Source organism: Protomyctophum bolini (assembly GCF_963924005.1).
Source record: "Protomyctophum bolini genome assembly, chromosome: 11".
Taxonomy (NCBI): domain Eukaryota; kingdom Metazoa; phylum Chordata; class Actinopteri; order Myctophiformes; family Myctophidae; genus Protomyctophum; species Protomyctophum bolini.
In genome coordinates, this window is record NC_137872.1 from 567,675 (window position 1) to 582,648 (window position 14,974).

Sequence of the window (14,974 nt, forward strand, 5' to 3'; positions counted from 1 at the left end):
TAGCCTTGGTGGGGCTTTTGTTCGCATTCGGCTCAAACAGAAATATCTGGCATAGGAAGTAAAAGGGCCCGACTCGCATTTGACGTCGCTCCAAATTTGTCAGTGTTCTCCACAGTTTCCTTACCGGGGAGGGTGGGGCACTAGGTGGTCCTCTAGACCAGAGACACACAGGCTGGGGGCTTTGGGCAGGCTAAGAAGCGTGCACAGCTATATTACGTCCTGCAAAATGACACCTGCATGAATCAGGGAGTCCCACTACAGTGTGTGTGTGTGTGTGTGTGTGCGGGGCGTGCGTTTGTTTGTTGCATCATCCACACCAAATTGCAAGGATGTTGGTGGCAGTTGACGTGCGTGTTTAAGCTTCCAGGCTACAGAGGTCCCAGTCATCGTTATTATTATTATATTAGTATGTTCATTCAGTCAGAAACCAGGCCAAGGTTTGGCATGTTTGAGAGGATGGCTTCGGTCATGCGACTACTAGGGCAGGGTCATAATTATGTTCAACACCGTTGATCTGAGACTGTATAGTTTATCTGCTGGGGGTTTTGGAATGTTGTCAATAATATGGCAATAATTGTCCTGTTTTTCCTCGTTTTAAAGGCTGCAATTGTGATGTAATAATTGTCTGAACACACACACACCTAACTGTTCCATAATCAATGTTCAATCAGTTCGTTGTTACGGGCATTCCTGATGATTTATAAAAAAATCTCATTGTCTAGACACAGTATTTTGTGGAAAGCACCAATAGTCATCTCTACACTATCGTCACAATATCGATATTCGATAGTTATTTGGTCAAAGATATTAAGTTAATTTTGTCCATATCGCCTCCCACCCCGCCCTCCATCCAACCCCGTCTTACATGACTAGTATGAGGACATGCAGTCGGCAAAGGATATCTCTGTGTATCTGTGTGTATTCTACATGGCAGAACAGATCATACATCGATACTGGCAAAACATGAGTCACCGTGTGTCTGCGCGCGGCCGCGCGTGTCTGCGTGCGTTCAGCTCAGTCGTCCATGGCGATGTCTCGGAACAGATACGACATGGACTCTCCGTTGTGGATCCGTCGGATGGCCTCAGAGAGGATCATACTGATGTCCACCGTCTTGATCTTTGAGCACTGGAGCTTCTGCAGCTCATGTGGGATGGTGTTGGTCACGATCACCTGGGAGAGAGAGAGAGAGAGAGAGACATTAGGATGGTGTTGGTCACGATCACCTGGGAGAGAGAGAGAGGGAGAGAGAGAGAGAGAGAGAGAGAGAGAGAGAGAGAGAGAGAGAGAGAGAGAGAGAGAGAGAGAGATATAGACATTTTCACGTCAAGGACCCTCGATGTGGTTCTGGAGGTGTAGGACTCGGGCGCAGAACGAACCAGGCACAGGCAGAGGAGTGAATGTTGTGAAACAACTAGGACATAACTAGGACTTGGAATAACTAACTCGGGAAATACAAGGAACAGACCAACATCATTCACGACGACGAACTGACAAGGAACTGCAAACACTGGGGCATAAAAATAGACAAGACAAAATCACAGAACACTACTACAAAATAAGGTACCGAACACAAATACAAGTAATAAGTCCCAAAACACAGACAAAGTCCAAGGGCAGAGGAGCGTACCGTGACAGAGGTGAAAGGAGAAGGCAATGTGTGAAATGCGCACGCGCGCACACACACACACACACACACACACACACACACACACACCCCCCCCCCTCCCTACCTCATCGATGGCAGACTCCTCTAAGAACTTGGGGGCGTCTAAGGACAGGATGCCGTGTGTCGCCATGACGAAGATCTTATACGCTCCTCTCTCCTTCAGCGTCTCCGCCGCCGCCACGAAACTGTCCACATCGTCGATGATGTCATCCTATCAGAGAGGAAAAAATTATCTTTGTTATCATTCTTTTTTTTTAAATAAAACCCACAATTTCGTATCCTCTTTTTCACCCGGTTTCAACCCCGAAATGAGTTCATGCTTCCTTCAATGCATGAGGAGTCAGCAGGCCGCTTCTTATAACCTGACAGGGGGGAGTTTCCCTGGTTGGACGTATAGCACGTGGAAGGAACACCTTATTCTAACCAGTTCCTTTCCCCTCCATCAGGCGCCCCTGGCTGGCCAGGGGGAGGCAGTTTAGAGACCAGGATTACTGGGGTGCATATTACTTAGGTTAGACTAGTCATTGGTTAGACATGGGTTAAGGTTAGGTTTAGGTGTGCTGCCCCGTGGGAGGTTAGGTTTAGCGACCCACGGGTTGAGAACCCCTGTATTATTAGACTACAATACAGTACAGAGCTTATGGAAGGACTCTACTGTAAACCAGGCCAATAACAGCTGATAATATTATTATTATTACTATTATTATTAATAACAGCTGATAAGAACGTGCTTGTGGAACGTCAGTAAGGTAAACTAGGGCAATGACAGCTGATAAGAAGAAAAAGAAGATGTTTTTGGCAAGCAGTTTAGTCTATCTATAACTAGAAGTGGTATAACCTGACATAAGGGGAATTTAAGATTTTGGGGAAGTCTACTTTTAAAATATCACTGTGCGCAGCAGTATGCAATGTGCTGAGGCAGCAAAACCAAGCTCAGGTTTCTATCCTGGCTGGAACAGAAATATGTGTAAAAACAAGTCTAAAATCCCCACTAGCAAGCCTCACGGATTAAAGCTAAATATAATCTCACGACTGAAAGAAATGGTGTCCTATAATGTGCTGATTTGGGAAACGGTGTCAAAATGAAATCACAGATTGAGCCTTTAAAACCGTAGCTATTATGACATATAATACCAGAACCATTAGAACTTTAAAACCGTAGCTATTATGACATATAATACCAGACCATTAGGATTTTAATGGAAAATATGCTTCTGCACATATTGATAGTTTGACCATTTCCTATTAAATGGATTAGAGCTCTAATATTAAAATGATGGCCCAAAAGTTGCCCATCTACATTAAGCTCTCAATGCACCTGCGAGCTTTTAGATTGGCTACTGTTAGGGTTATTATTGCCTTACCACTATAATGGCGATGCGTCCTCCCACGTCTCCCACCACGGTTATGGGCGGCTTCTCTTTGGGAATCAATACTAGACCACACAGAGAGAAAGAATCAATAAGTCAATAAGAACTGGACCTATCGCCATGTGACCAATAGAACACCAGTAAGTTGAATACTTACCAGTAATGTCTCTCCACTGTCTACTCCCACTCCCAACAATACTCAGCTGTTGACATTCCCTATCACTTCACCGCCACTAGGTGGCAGCATCATCACTACAAACGCAAAAGACTGCTTGTGGAGTTCATCAATTATTGTGTATCAATATTAGTACATATTAAGTATGTATGACACATATTAAGGAGACGTAATGCTTATTCTACCACAGGTCGTTTCGAGGAAGCAATCCGATTGGTTGAAACAGCCTTCTAGCCGGTGGTTAAACCAGCACCGTTCACCACCTAATCAAAACAAAGAATTCAGCCGCTCTGTTCTCCCAGAGCGCTATCAAACTCGGCTAGCTAGGTTTCTTGGGACATTTGTGGTCGTAGTGACTACATCTGTCATTAAAAATATATATTATTTCAGCGATTTTCTTAGTTTTAAGGGTAACTGTATAATTGCAATATTACACTCAAGGGTGTGGGTTAACGTGATTATTGCCACGACAGTGATGCGCTCTGGAACGAGACGGAGTCGAGTTCCGTAAGCCCTCGTGGGTTGGTATTCCTTAACGTCTCGCAGGTTGCTACATTGGTATACTCTCATCTATAAAGCCATTCTTGGTATAACCTCCCACGTTACATTGGTTCTACATTTGAACTTGTCCAAAACTCTCTCAACCTCAGATCAAATGCTTGGTTACGCTATACGTCGTGCCCCCTAAACTAAATCTGAGGCTGGGGGGGAAAAAAGCATTGCTTATTTGGGACCCTGGTCTTGGAATGACCTCACAGTCCAGACTCAAACTGGACCCTGGTCTTGGAATGACCTCACAGTCCAGACTCAATCTGTCTGCTGTGATTCCCCTAGTGAGCTTTAAAAGGATTACCATCATGGGCCCATACACAGCTCCTGCTTTGACATAATAGCAACTGTCTGCTTGCTTTTTAGTCAACTAGCAATTTCCGTTGCTTAGTTTTTATTTATTAGTCCTTATTGGTCACGTTCCTGTTCTCTCTTTAAGCTTCTTCGGTAGTGGGTACTGTATTTATGAGCATTGTATGTCTGTCCTGTTTTTTGTGTATTTTTTGTTACTGGCAGAGTTGTGTCACTTATTGTGCGTCTTGTCTTGTCCAGTTCACACTTGTAAAAGAGACTTCAGTCTCAATGTGGTTTTTACTGGTTAAATAAAGGTTAAAAAAATATTACATGGTATCTCCATGAGAGGGTGAATGGCTCCAGAGGTCTTCACGGTGGGAGGCGAGTGGCGTCCGTCCACCATGTCAGACTCTGCGTCCTGCGCTTCTCCGTGGATCACTGCTATGCCCAGACGCAGACGCTCTGCAAACGACTGGGCTCTGAGGAACGCACGTGAAGACACACACACACACACACACACACACACACACACACACACACACACGCAGAGACACACACACACACACACGCACACACACACACACACACACACACAAATTAATTGTGTACTGTAAAAAGCATTTGGAAGCATTCATTAACTCTCTCTTAAATTAAATTAAATTAAATTAAAAATAAAATGAAAGATGATTTTGTTTTTACTGTGAGAAGGGAGAGAACCATGTTTGTAGTTTTAGCGAGTAGAAGAGGATGCGAGTAAGAACTACAGACAAGTCTGTTAAAAGTGACAGTTACGGTTTTATGAAGAAGATAAGAGGCCTCTCTACTGTATCTACTGTACCTTTTGGCTGAGGCTGGAGATTTGGCCACGATCACTGCATTCCTGTAGTCAGGAATCTGTAGGGTCACAGAAAGGAAAGGAAAGGTACTATGTTTACTATGTTTTTTATCCCACGATTTTGTAACCCATTTTTCACCCCTGTGCCAATCATCTACTGTGATCCTGGGCTCTACACACCCTCCACCAACCTGGGGAGAGCAACGGACTTGAACTCATGCTTCCTTCATGCCTGAGTGTCCAAGTTGCTCCTTTACAACCTGACAGGGGGGAGTTTCCCTGGTTGGACGTAGCGCGTGGAAGGAACACGTTATTCCAACCAGTTCCTTTCCCCTCCATCAGGCGCCCCGGCTGGCCAGGAGGAGGCAGTTTAGTGACCAGGATTACTGCATGTTTTTTGTGAGGGTACCTATCCTAGGGGACACTGTTTACTATGTTTAAACCGTTCGGCCACCGCTGCCTCTAAAGCAGGCATGCACACTGGGTTAATAAATAAGAAAGAGAAAAAGACACTAGGGGCGGTTCAGAGGTATCCATTAATCAATGAATCAATGGTTTGTTCCTTGTGTGTGCGTGCGTGCGCGTGCGTGTGTGTGTGTGTGTGTGTGTGTGTGTGTGTGTGCGTGCGTGCGTACCTCCTCCTGTATGTACTGCAGCAGGAAGGGAGAGGCTCTCAGGTTGTCGACGGGGATGTTGAAGAAGCCCTGGATCTCCTTCTGATGGAGATCCATGGTGATGAGATGAGTCAGACCTGGAGCACACACACAAAGACACACAGGTAAAGGTACTATGTTTACCCAGGGTAACTGGACTAAGGAAAGGAAAGGTACTATGTTTACCCAGGGTAACTGGACTAAGGAAAGGAAAGGTACTATGTTTACCCAGGGTAACTGGACTAAGGAAAGGAAAGGTACCATGTTTACCCAGGGTAACTGGACTAAGGAAAGGAAAGGTACTATGTTTACCCAGGGTAACTGGACTAAGGAAAGGAAAGGTACTATGTTTACCCAGGGTAACTGGACTAAGGAAAGGAAAGGTACTATGTTTACCCAGGGTAACTGGACTAAGGAAAGGAAAGGTACTATGTTTATTGTTTACCCAGGGTAACTGGACTAAGGAAAGGAAAGGTACAGTACCATGTTTACCCAGGGTAACTGGACTAAGGAAAGGAAAGGTACTATGTTTACCCAGGGTAACTGGACTAAGGAAAGGAAAGGTACTTTGTTTACCCAGGGTAACTGGACTAAGCTCTAGAACTTGTTTACAGCCAGGCCCTGCTCATATAGAACATTTCATGGTAGAGGAGGTTCAATGCCTTGCTCAAAGGGCACTTCAGCGGTGGTCATTTTAACGTGCCGGTCCAGGGATACGAACTAGAGCGACCTTACGATATCAAGACCGCTCCGCAAACCGTTCGGCCACCTCTCATTAGTCTTTGTTAAATCAGGACCATTTTTCATTTCACACTCATTCAAATGATGGCAAAGCACGCAGTTGGCAGTTGCTTTTGGCTCCACAGCAGAGCTACGGTGAGAGAGAGAGAGATGATTGTTGATTTGTTTATGGTTTTCTTGAATAAACTAAAGTTTGTAGTTAGTAGTTTCGGTTCATACACACAAGCCAACACGCGTGCACCCTTGATGAGCACAGATCAGTTGATCACGTGATAAAGTGTGGCCACACTGTCACACACTACGTCTAATTAAATACCAGATTAAAGTAATCAAGTAACAAGTTAGTCAAGTAACAGGATTACAATTAATCCAGGTTTATTGTGAAAACTAAAACCAAGATTAAAAGGCTGGGTAAACCTGGCTGGTTATTTTTTAGACCATGCTAGAATGCCTTCTTAACTTTTAAACCTTAAATATTATTTACATTATGAAGAGAAGATATATACAAAAAGATAATAATTTTGAGCAAAGGAAATAAGCGAATTAGCACAAGACCCCATAGCCCCATTCAATTCCCATTCAATTCAATGCAATTCATTGAGGGCTTATGGTAGGGGAAACAGCCAATAAGGAGCTTTTGCACAAAATAACACCTGGACCTCTTTGGTGGGGACGTAACGACTACAAATAAAGGTAAGAAAGCCTTTTAGTATGGAATTCTCCTTTAACGTTTTATGCAACTAAGCTTAATCCTTGTTGGTGAAACCCAGCCTACATCTGGACCTCAGTCAGAACTACAAGTGTGTAGTTCTAAACACCAGTGTTGTTTTTGGCAGCAAGTTTCTATTTCAGTTTTAGTCATAGTCTTTGGAATAGTGTTAATTTAGTTTTTGTCACATTTTAGTCACCCGGAATGTTTTAGTGTTTAGTCTAGTTTCAGTCGACTAAATGTCATGAGATTTTAGTCGAATAAATCTACAGTTTATTTAGTTGACTAAAATGCATTTTGACGGGCCTTGATGCCGTCGTAATGGCAGATTTTACATATGCTGAAAATAACAGATCTACAAGCTGTAGATCTGCTATTTTCAGCATGCAACCAAGTGTAAAATGACTTACACTGGATCTCTTGTCCACTAGTCCCTTCCTGACATTTTAGTCTAGTTTTTATTTGTTGACGAAATTGTCAGTATATTTAGTCTTAGTTTAAGTCATCATAGATTAGTTTTCGTCAGTGGAAAAAGGTAGTCGACGAACATTTTTCGTCTTAGTTTTAGTCGACGAAAACAACACTGGCCGCACACACACACACACACACACACACACACACACACACACACACACACACACAGTCACACAGTCTCACCAGCTTTGCACATCATGGAGGCGATCAGCTTGGACACGATGGAGCCTCTCTTCCTCATCTTACACTGCTTGCTGTAAGGGAAGTAAGGGAGGACCCCCGTGATGCTGCGCGCACAGGACGTCCGGCAGGCGTAGACCAGGATCAGCATCTCCATGATGGTGGTGTTCACGTCCCTGAGGAGGAGAGGAGAGACATTAGACCAGGATCAGCATCTCCATGATGGTGGTGTTCACGTCCCTGTGGAGGAGAGACATGTGAACCATGTTATGTCTGTGGAAGCATAACCGTGTGTGTGTGTGTGTGTGTGTGTGTGTGTGTGTGTGTGTGTGTGTGTGTAGTAGTAGTAGTAATTTATTTCGGTCCATTTGAAAAAGCATAAATACACACATTAGAGTTCACTTATACAAGTGGCACCGAAAAGGTGTAGGCTGAAGCCGAGGGTTATTTTGCCTACCCTTTAAAAAAAAAAAAAACTACTACTTTGGTTTCAAAGATAAAATAGAAAGTAGTAACACATTGGTATGACTAAGCTAAATTCATCAGATAAATTGAAAAAAAAAGCAAAGAAATCTAGGCAAACATAGGTTTTAACAAAACTAAGACAAATCTAAGCAAAAGACAATTTGTACATACTCTAATTTGAAGAGTAACAAAAGTTCCAAAATTACACATTATGTATAGTTTCATTATATAGATATTCCACTGTTACTTTCTTAGCTTACGCATGTTTCATGATAAATGCTTTTATGTGATGTATTCCCATGCTTTTGTTCTTGCTTAATGTAAATCGCTCTGGATTAAGAGCGTCTGCTAAATGCCTAAATTGTAAATTGTAAATTGTAACAAGTTTCAAAACAAAAATGAATATAATTTTCAAACATTATTATAGTGGAAAAAAAGGTGTGTGTGTGTGTGTGTGTGCGCGTGTGTGTGTTCTTTCATACTTGGACACGGTCTGGATGACAAAGACATCTTTGCCTCGCACCGACTCCTGGACCTGCACCCTCGTTTCTATGGCAACAGACGATGTGACGTGAGAAACACAGAGTAGCACACACAAACACACACACACACACACACACACACACACACACACACACACACACACACACACACACACACACACACACACACACACACACACACACACACACACACACACACACACACACACACACACACACACACACACACACACACACACACACACACACACACACACACACACACACACACACACACACACACACACACACACACACAAACAAAGCCTGTCTGCCTCGTTAGTTACATTTCAATCAAACTTTATTCACGGACTCGGGTCCATCGAAACATACAAGAAACACTGCAGCAATAAAATAATTTAAAACAAAGTAAATTAAATGCATAACTTATAACCCACAGGCAGAACCAGGTCTGTCCCCCTGCTCCCTGGTCTGACCACCCACCCTTTATGATGTCCCTGCTCCCTGGTACCTACCTGGTCTGTCTGCCTGCTCCCTGGTCTGTCCCCCTGCTCCCTGGTCTGTCCCCCTGGTACCTGGTCTGTCCCCCTGGTACCTGGCCTGTCCCCCTGGTCCCTGGTCTGTCCCCCTGGTACCTGGTCTGTCTCCCTGGTACCTGGCCTGTCTCCCTGGTACCTGGCCTGTCTCCCTGGTACCTGGTCTGTCTCCATGGTACCTGGTCTGTCCCCATGGTACCTGGTCTGTCTCCATGGTACCTGGTCTGTCCCCATGGTACCTGGTCTGTCTCCCTGGTACCTGGTCTGTCCCCCTGCTCCCTGGTCTGTCCCCCCCACCGTTTATGCTGTCCCTGCTCCATGGTACCTGGTCTGTCTCCATGGTACCTGGTCTGTCTCCCTGCTCTTATCTCTTGTTTTTGGCTCAACCTCCTTGATTCCTACCAGTGTGTGAATACCAAAGAAGGTGAGAACAGAAATACAGAGGAGTCTAAGATGGCCTTACCTCTGTTATCTTCCTGGTACACCTGTACCTTTCCCAGCTCAACCCCTAACCGCCTGAGAGAGGAACAGAGATAAAACAATGAGACGTCTCTGAAATAAACACACAACGTTATCCAAAAGACACAGGTCTGTATGAAATAAATAAACACACAACGTTATCCAAAAGACACAGGTCTGTATGAAATAAACACACAACGTTATCCAAAAGACACAGGTCTGTCTGAAATAAATAAACACACAACGTTATCCAGAAGACACAGGTCTGTCTGAAATAAACACACAACGTTATCCAAAAGACACAGGTCTGTATGAAATAAACACACAACGTTATCCAAAAGACACAGGTCTGTATGAAATAAATAAACACATAACGTTATCCAAAAGACACAGGTCCGTATGAAATAAACACACAACGTTATCCAAAAGACACAGGTCTGTATGAAATAAATAAACACATAACGTTATCCAAAAGACACAGGTCTGTATGAAATAAATAAACACACAACGTTATCCAGAAGACACAGGTCTGTATGAAATAAATAAACACATAACGTTATCCAGAAGACACAGGTCTGTATGAAATAAACACACAACGTTATCCAGAAGACACAGGTCCGTATGAAATAAACACACAACGTTATCCAGAAGACACAGGTCTGTATGAAATAAACACACAACGTTATCCAAAAGACACAGGTCTGTATGAAATAAATAAACACATAACGTTATCCAAAAGACACAGGTCCGTATGAAATAAACACACAACGTTATCCAGAAGACACAGGTCTGTATGAAATAAACAAACACATAACGTTATCCAAAAGACACAGGTCCGTATGAAATAAACACACAACGTTATCCAGAAGACACAGGTCCATCTGAAATAAACACACAACGTTATCCAAAAGACACAGGTCCGTATGAAATAAACACACAACGTTATCCAAAAGACACAGGTCTGTATGAAAGAAACACACAACGTTATCCAAAAGACACAGGTCTGTATGAAATAAACACACAACGTTATCCAGAAGACACAGGTCTGTATGAAATAAATAAACACACAACGTTATCCAGAAGACACAGGTCCGTATGAAATAAACACACAACGTTATCCAGAAGACACAGGTCTGTGTGAAATAAACACACAACGTTATCCAGAAGACACAGGTCCGTATGAAATAAACACACAACGTTATCCAGAAGACACAGGTCCGTATGAAATAAACACACAACGTTATCCAGAAGACACAGGTCCGTATGAAATAAACACACAACGTTATCCAGAAGACACAGGTCCGTATGAAATAAACACACAACGTTATCCAGAAGACACAGGTCTGTGTGAAATAAACACACAACGTTATCCAGAAGACACAGGTCCGTATGAAATAAACACACAACGTTATCCAGAAGACACAGGTCCGTATGAAATAAACACACAACGTTATCCAGAAGACACAGGTCTGTATGAAATAAATAAACACAACGTTATCCAAAAGACACAGGTCCGTATGAAATAAACACACAACGTTATCCAGAAGACACAGGTCTGTATGAAATAAACACACAACGTTATCCAGAAGACACAGGTCTGTATGAAATAAACACACAACGTTATCCAGAAGACACAGGTCTGTATGAAATAAATAAACACAACGTTATCCAAAAGACACAGGTCTGTATGAAACAAATAAACACACAACGTTATCCAAAAGACAAAAGGTCCGTGTATGGATTTGTAATTATTGAGACATCAAGGAAATGGAGATTCCTTCCTCTATTCAACGGAAATTTAGTTCCACTTTTTTGTGTCATTGTCCTTTATATCATGATTCATGAGTTGTGCCAAAACAAAACTGAGTAGGCGTCAAAACTTGACGTGGTAAAAATGATGCAGAAAGGTATTTGCATTTGCTGATATAGCTTGGGATAAGTAATAATAATAATAATAATAACATATGTTGTGATAGAATATATTTATTTGGGCTCTTTTGTTATAAATCATTCAAGTCTTGAGTGTCTAAAACCTGTTGTGATTTAGAATGATGGATCTTAAGACAAGACACCAAAATAAAAATGTATAAATTAAGTAAGTAAGAAATTAATTAAATGACACTGCACACTAAACGAAGTGGAAACCGAGCTACACTTCCTAATCATCTGCCCATTGTACCAAGACATCAGAGACACATACTTCCCACAGATTACAACCACACACAGAGATTATGAAAACGTGACCAATGACAAAAAACTCCCATATCTGCTGGGCGAAGTACAACAATGTGCAAACACAGCAGCAAGATTTGTGAGTTGCTGCAATAGGAGAAGGATATCAAATGGAACACAACCACCCTAAAGACTAATCATTGTGTATATTCCTGCACTATACCTGCATCGAGTGATCTTGGTATACATAGAAATTGATCTATTGAAGATTCTGACTTTCAAATGTACATCATTCTTGTTTTGATTGTATTGCTGTATTGTTGTATTGTTCTTTCTGCTTTGGCAATGTAAACGTATGTTTTCTCATGCCAATAAAGCCCTTTGAATTGAATTGAATTGACAGGCAGCCTTCATAAATGTACTGCCTGAGAGTCTTGCTTCCAGTGCAAACCTCTTCGTGGAGCATACACGCTGTGACCTTGGGTTATCTAAGGCAGTATTATTTCACATTACATTCTCTGTAATGTCAAATAAACGAATACTGGATTACTCGCCCCGGTGCTTGCCCGTTTTTCCTCCCGGAATTTTCCCCAGTGAGGGGGATAACTTTGTATTATGCTATTGCTCATGACCACATACATACATTGCTGGTTGTAGGAGTGGTTGCACCACTCAAAAACCCACTAGAAGTGAAACCCCTGCTACTCACTCTGCGATCCTCTTGCCCATCTCGCGGCTGCCAGGGTGTGAGTTCCCCGTGAAGATGACCAGGCCTCCCTTGGTGTTGTTCATGTCTTTGGGACCTCGTTGGGATCTGCTGCTCTCCTCGCACTCGGGCAGTGGATCCCTGGGCACCCACGCTGCGCTGAGCCCTTCCTATTGGTGGATGGAAGCACATCAATCAATATTATTAACATCAAAGTAAAGCAGTGCAGAGCAGCAGTGTTGTTTTCGTCGACTGAAACTATGACGAACCTTTTTTCCCACTGACAAAAACATACATTGAAAACAAAATGAAAACTAAGCCATGACGACTAGAACTATGACTAAATATAGTGTCGATTTTGTCGACGAATAAAAACTAGACTAAAATGTTAGGAAGGGACTAGTGGACAAGAGACCCAGTATAAGTAAAATATACAAGTCATTTTACACTTGGTTGCATGCTGAAAATAGCAGATCTACAAGCTCACAACGCGTTGCGAGCTTGTAGATAGGCTATTTTCAGAAAGTATAAAAAATCAGCCATTACGACGGCATCAAGGCCCGCCAAAACACATTTTAGTCGACTAAATCACCTGTAGATTCACCTGTAAATCACCTGTAAATCACCTGTAGATTCACCTGTAAATCACCTGTAGATTCACCTGTAAATCACCTGTAGATTCACCTGTAAATCACCAGTAAATCACCTGTAGATTTCGTCGACTAAAATCTCACGACATTTTAGTCGACTGAAACTAGACAAACACTAATACATTCCAGGTGACTAGTAAAAACTAAAGTGAAAACTACTCAAGAGACTATGACTAAAACTAAAATAGAAACAGTACATACGTTAAAGCGTTTCTACTGACCATTGGCTGTGGGGCTGCTTAGCGATCACTGACTGAAGGTCACGCTGTGGGATCACTGACCTGTTATCATGTGACACACAGTAACGTAAACATTACCAACATTATCAGCTTATCGTTGTATTGTGAGAACGGAGGACAGGTTCACATAACACTTGTGTTTTAGACATTCTCCAGTCTGTACTGGGAATGGGAAATGGCCACCAGCACCACTAACTATGCAAAACAAACACATTTTAATGATGTTTATGAACTGTTACTGTAGCAAAGCTTTCACTATTTTGCTGCCTGGGAAGAACTACTTCAGATTTTCACATTCTCACAATGTGTTCCAGACTCCGGAATCTTTTTTTATTTCGTTTATTAAACAAATTCCACACACTGATGAAGGCTGGATAGCCGGAACGTTTGTCCCCGTTCAAATATGAAATAAACAATTTGAATTTGAAGTCTTGGTGTGTGCGACCCACTACCGTTATTTTTTATATAATGTTTATTAAACTAAACAATGCTCGACCTCTGCAGCTATAATAATAATTTAAAAAAAACTTTATTTGTATAGCACCTTTCATGACATGAAATGCAGCTATAGATATTTTTCCCACAGGCAACATGGTATACGCTCTATGGCAATGGTGATGGATATTATATTACATCTAATAATGGTGATGGCTTTTTCAATATATATATTATATGATATCTAATAATGGCTTTTTCAAGCCTGCTTGAAATCACTGCCGGTGTTATGAAAAATAAAATGAATCCATTAAGAATCTTATAAAGACTATTGGTGCGTCCACAAAATACTTTATAGATTATATGGATTTAGGTGGTAGCCTTTTTGGTAGCCTTTTTATTAAGATTTCTAAGACTGAATTTATGACAGAGTGAGACAACTTATTTGTAATGACCTACGATGCGTAGGCTGTCAGTGACAATTTGTGTGTATGTGTGCGCGTGCGCGTGCGTGCGCGTGAGACAGAGAGACATTTTGTGGGTGTGTCCGTGAGGGGCAGACAGTAGACAGTTTGTGGTTACCGTATGTGTGATGACTGAGAGAGACAGCTGAACCACATTAACACAATATAATTTGTAAGTAATCCATGAATATGCCCACAATTGGATCAGTGGGAATTGTGTGTTAGTTTAAATTGAACATATTCTCAATCGGACATAATTTCAGTTGATGATCATCGTGCTTATATATATATATATCTTCAACAGCCCAACTTTCATCACAGCCTAATGAGAGCCACACTGCCACAGATCAAGAGATCAGTTATAATGCCTGCTGCCAATTGTTGCTATAGGCTAATATATGAATAGTGATAATTCCGTTTCGACCTTTAGTATAATTCATGCAAGGATAACATGTCTGTGGAAGGTATATGCAGCAGCCGAGCAAATATTATGACAGTTTATTTTCATTTTAAATGTACACACACAGATTGGCCCCATGTCACTGCCACGGATGCTACTGACTAGCGTTAGCTTCCAGGAATAACATAAACCCCCGCCCGATGAACCTCGATCGTCTGTATGACGGCGTGTAGGCTATAAGCTGTAGCTTGCCGAGAATCGCAGATCTACAAGCTCAAAATGCGTCGCTGAGGCGA

At 42.2% G+C, this 14,974-nt stretch overlaps 1 protein-coding gene across 3 annotated transcripts in view; it reads right to left on the reverse strand.

The window, feature by feature from the left end:
• Nucleotides 1-207: 207 nt before the first annotated feature.
• Nucleotides 208-14,974, reverse strand: part of prpsap2 (phosphoribosyl pyrophosphate synthetase-associated protein 2) — a 15,074-nt gene continuing 307 nt past the window's right edge. The window contains exons 2-12 of one of the 3 annotated variants that reach the window (XM_080777002.1): nt 13,362-13,421; nt 12,494-12,660; nt 9,617-9,669; nt 8,597-8,663; nt 7,653-7,825; nt 5,528-5,643; nt 4,896-4,951; nt 4,388-4,536; nt 3,034-3,104; nt 1,734-1,880; nt 208-1,173 (exon numbers count right to left, since the gene is read on the reverse strand). In XM_080777002.1, coding sequence (XP_080633128.1) covers nt 1,015-1,173; nt 1,734-1,880; nt 3,034-3,104; nt 4,388-4,536; nt 4,896-4,951; nt 5,528-5,643; nt 7,653-7,825; nt 8,597-8,663; nt 9,617-9,669; nt 12,494-12,660; nt 13,362-13,364 — 1,161 coding nt within the window. In that variant the 5' untranslated portion in view covers nt 13,365-13,421 and the 3' untranslated portion in view covers nt 208-1,014. The remainder of the gene's footprint in view (nt 1,174-1,733; nt 1,881-3,033; nt 3,105-4,387; nt 4,537-4,895; nt 4,952-5,527; nt 5,644-7,652; nt 7,826-8,596; nt 8,664-9,616; nt 9,670-12,493; nt 12,661-13,361; nt 13,422-14,974) is intronic. The other 2 variants (XM_080777003.1, XM_080777004.1) reach the window with 2 other exon arrangements.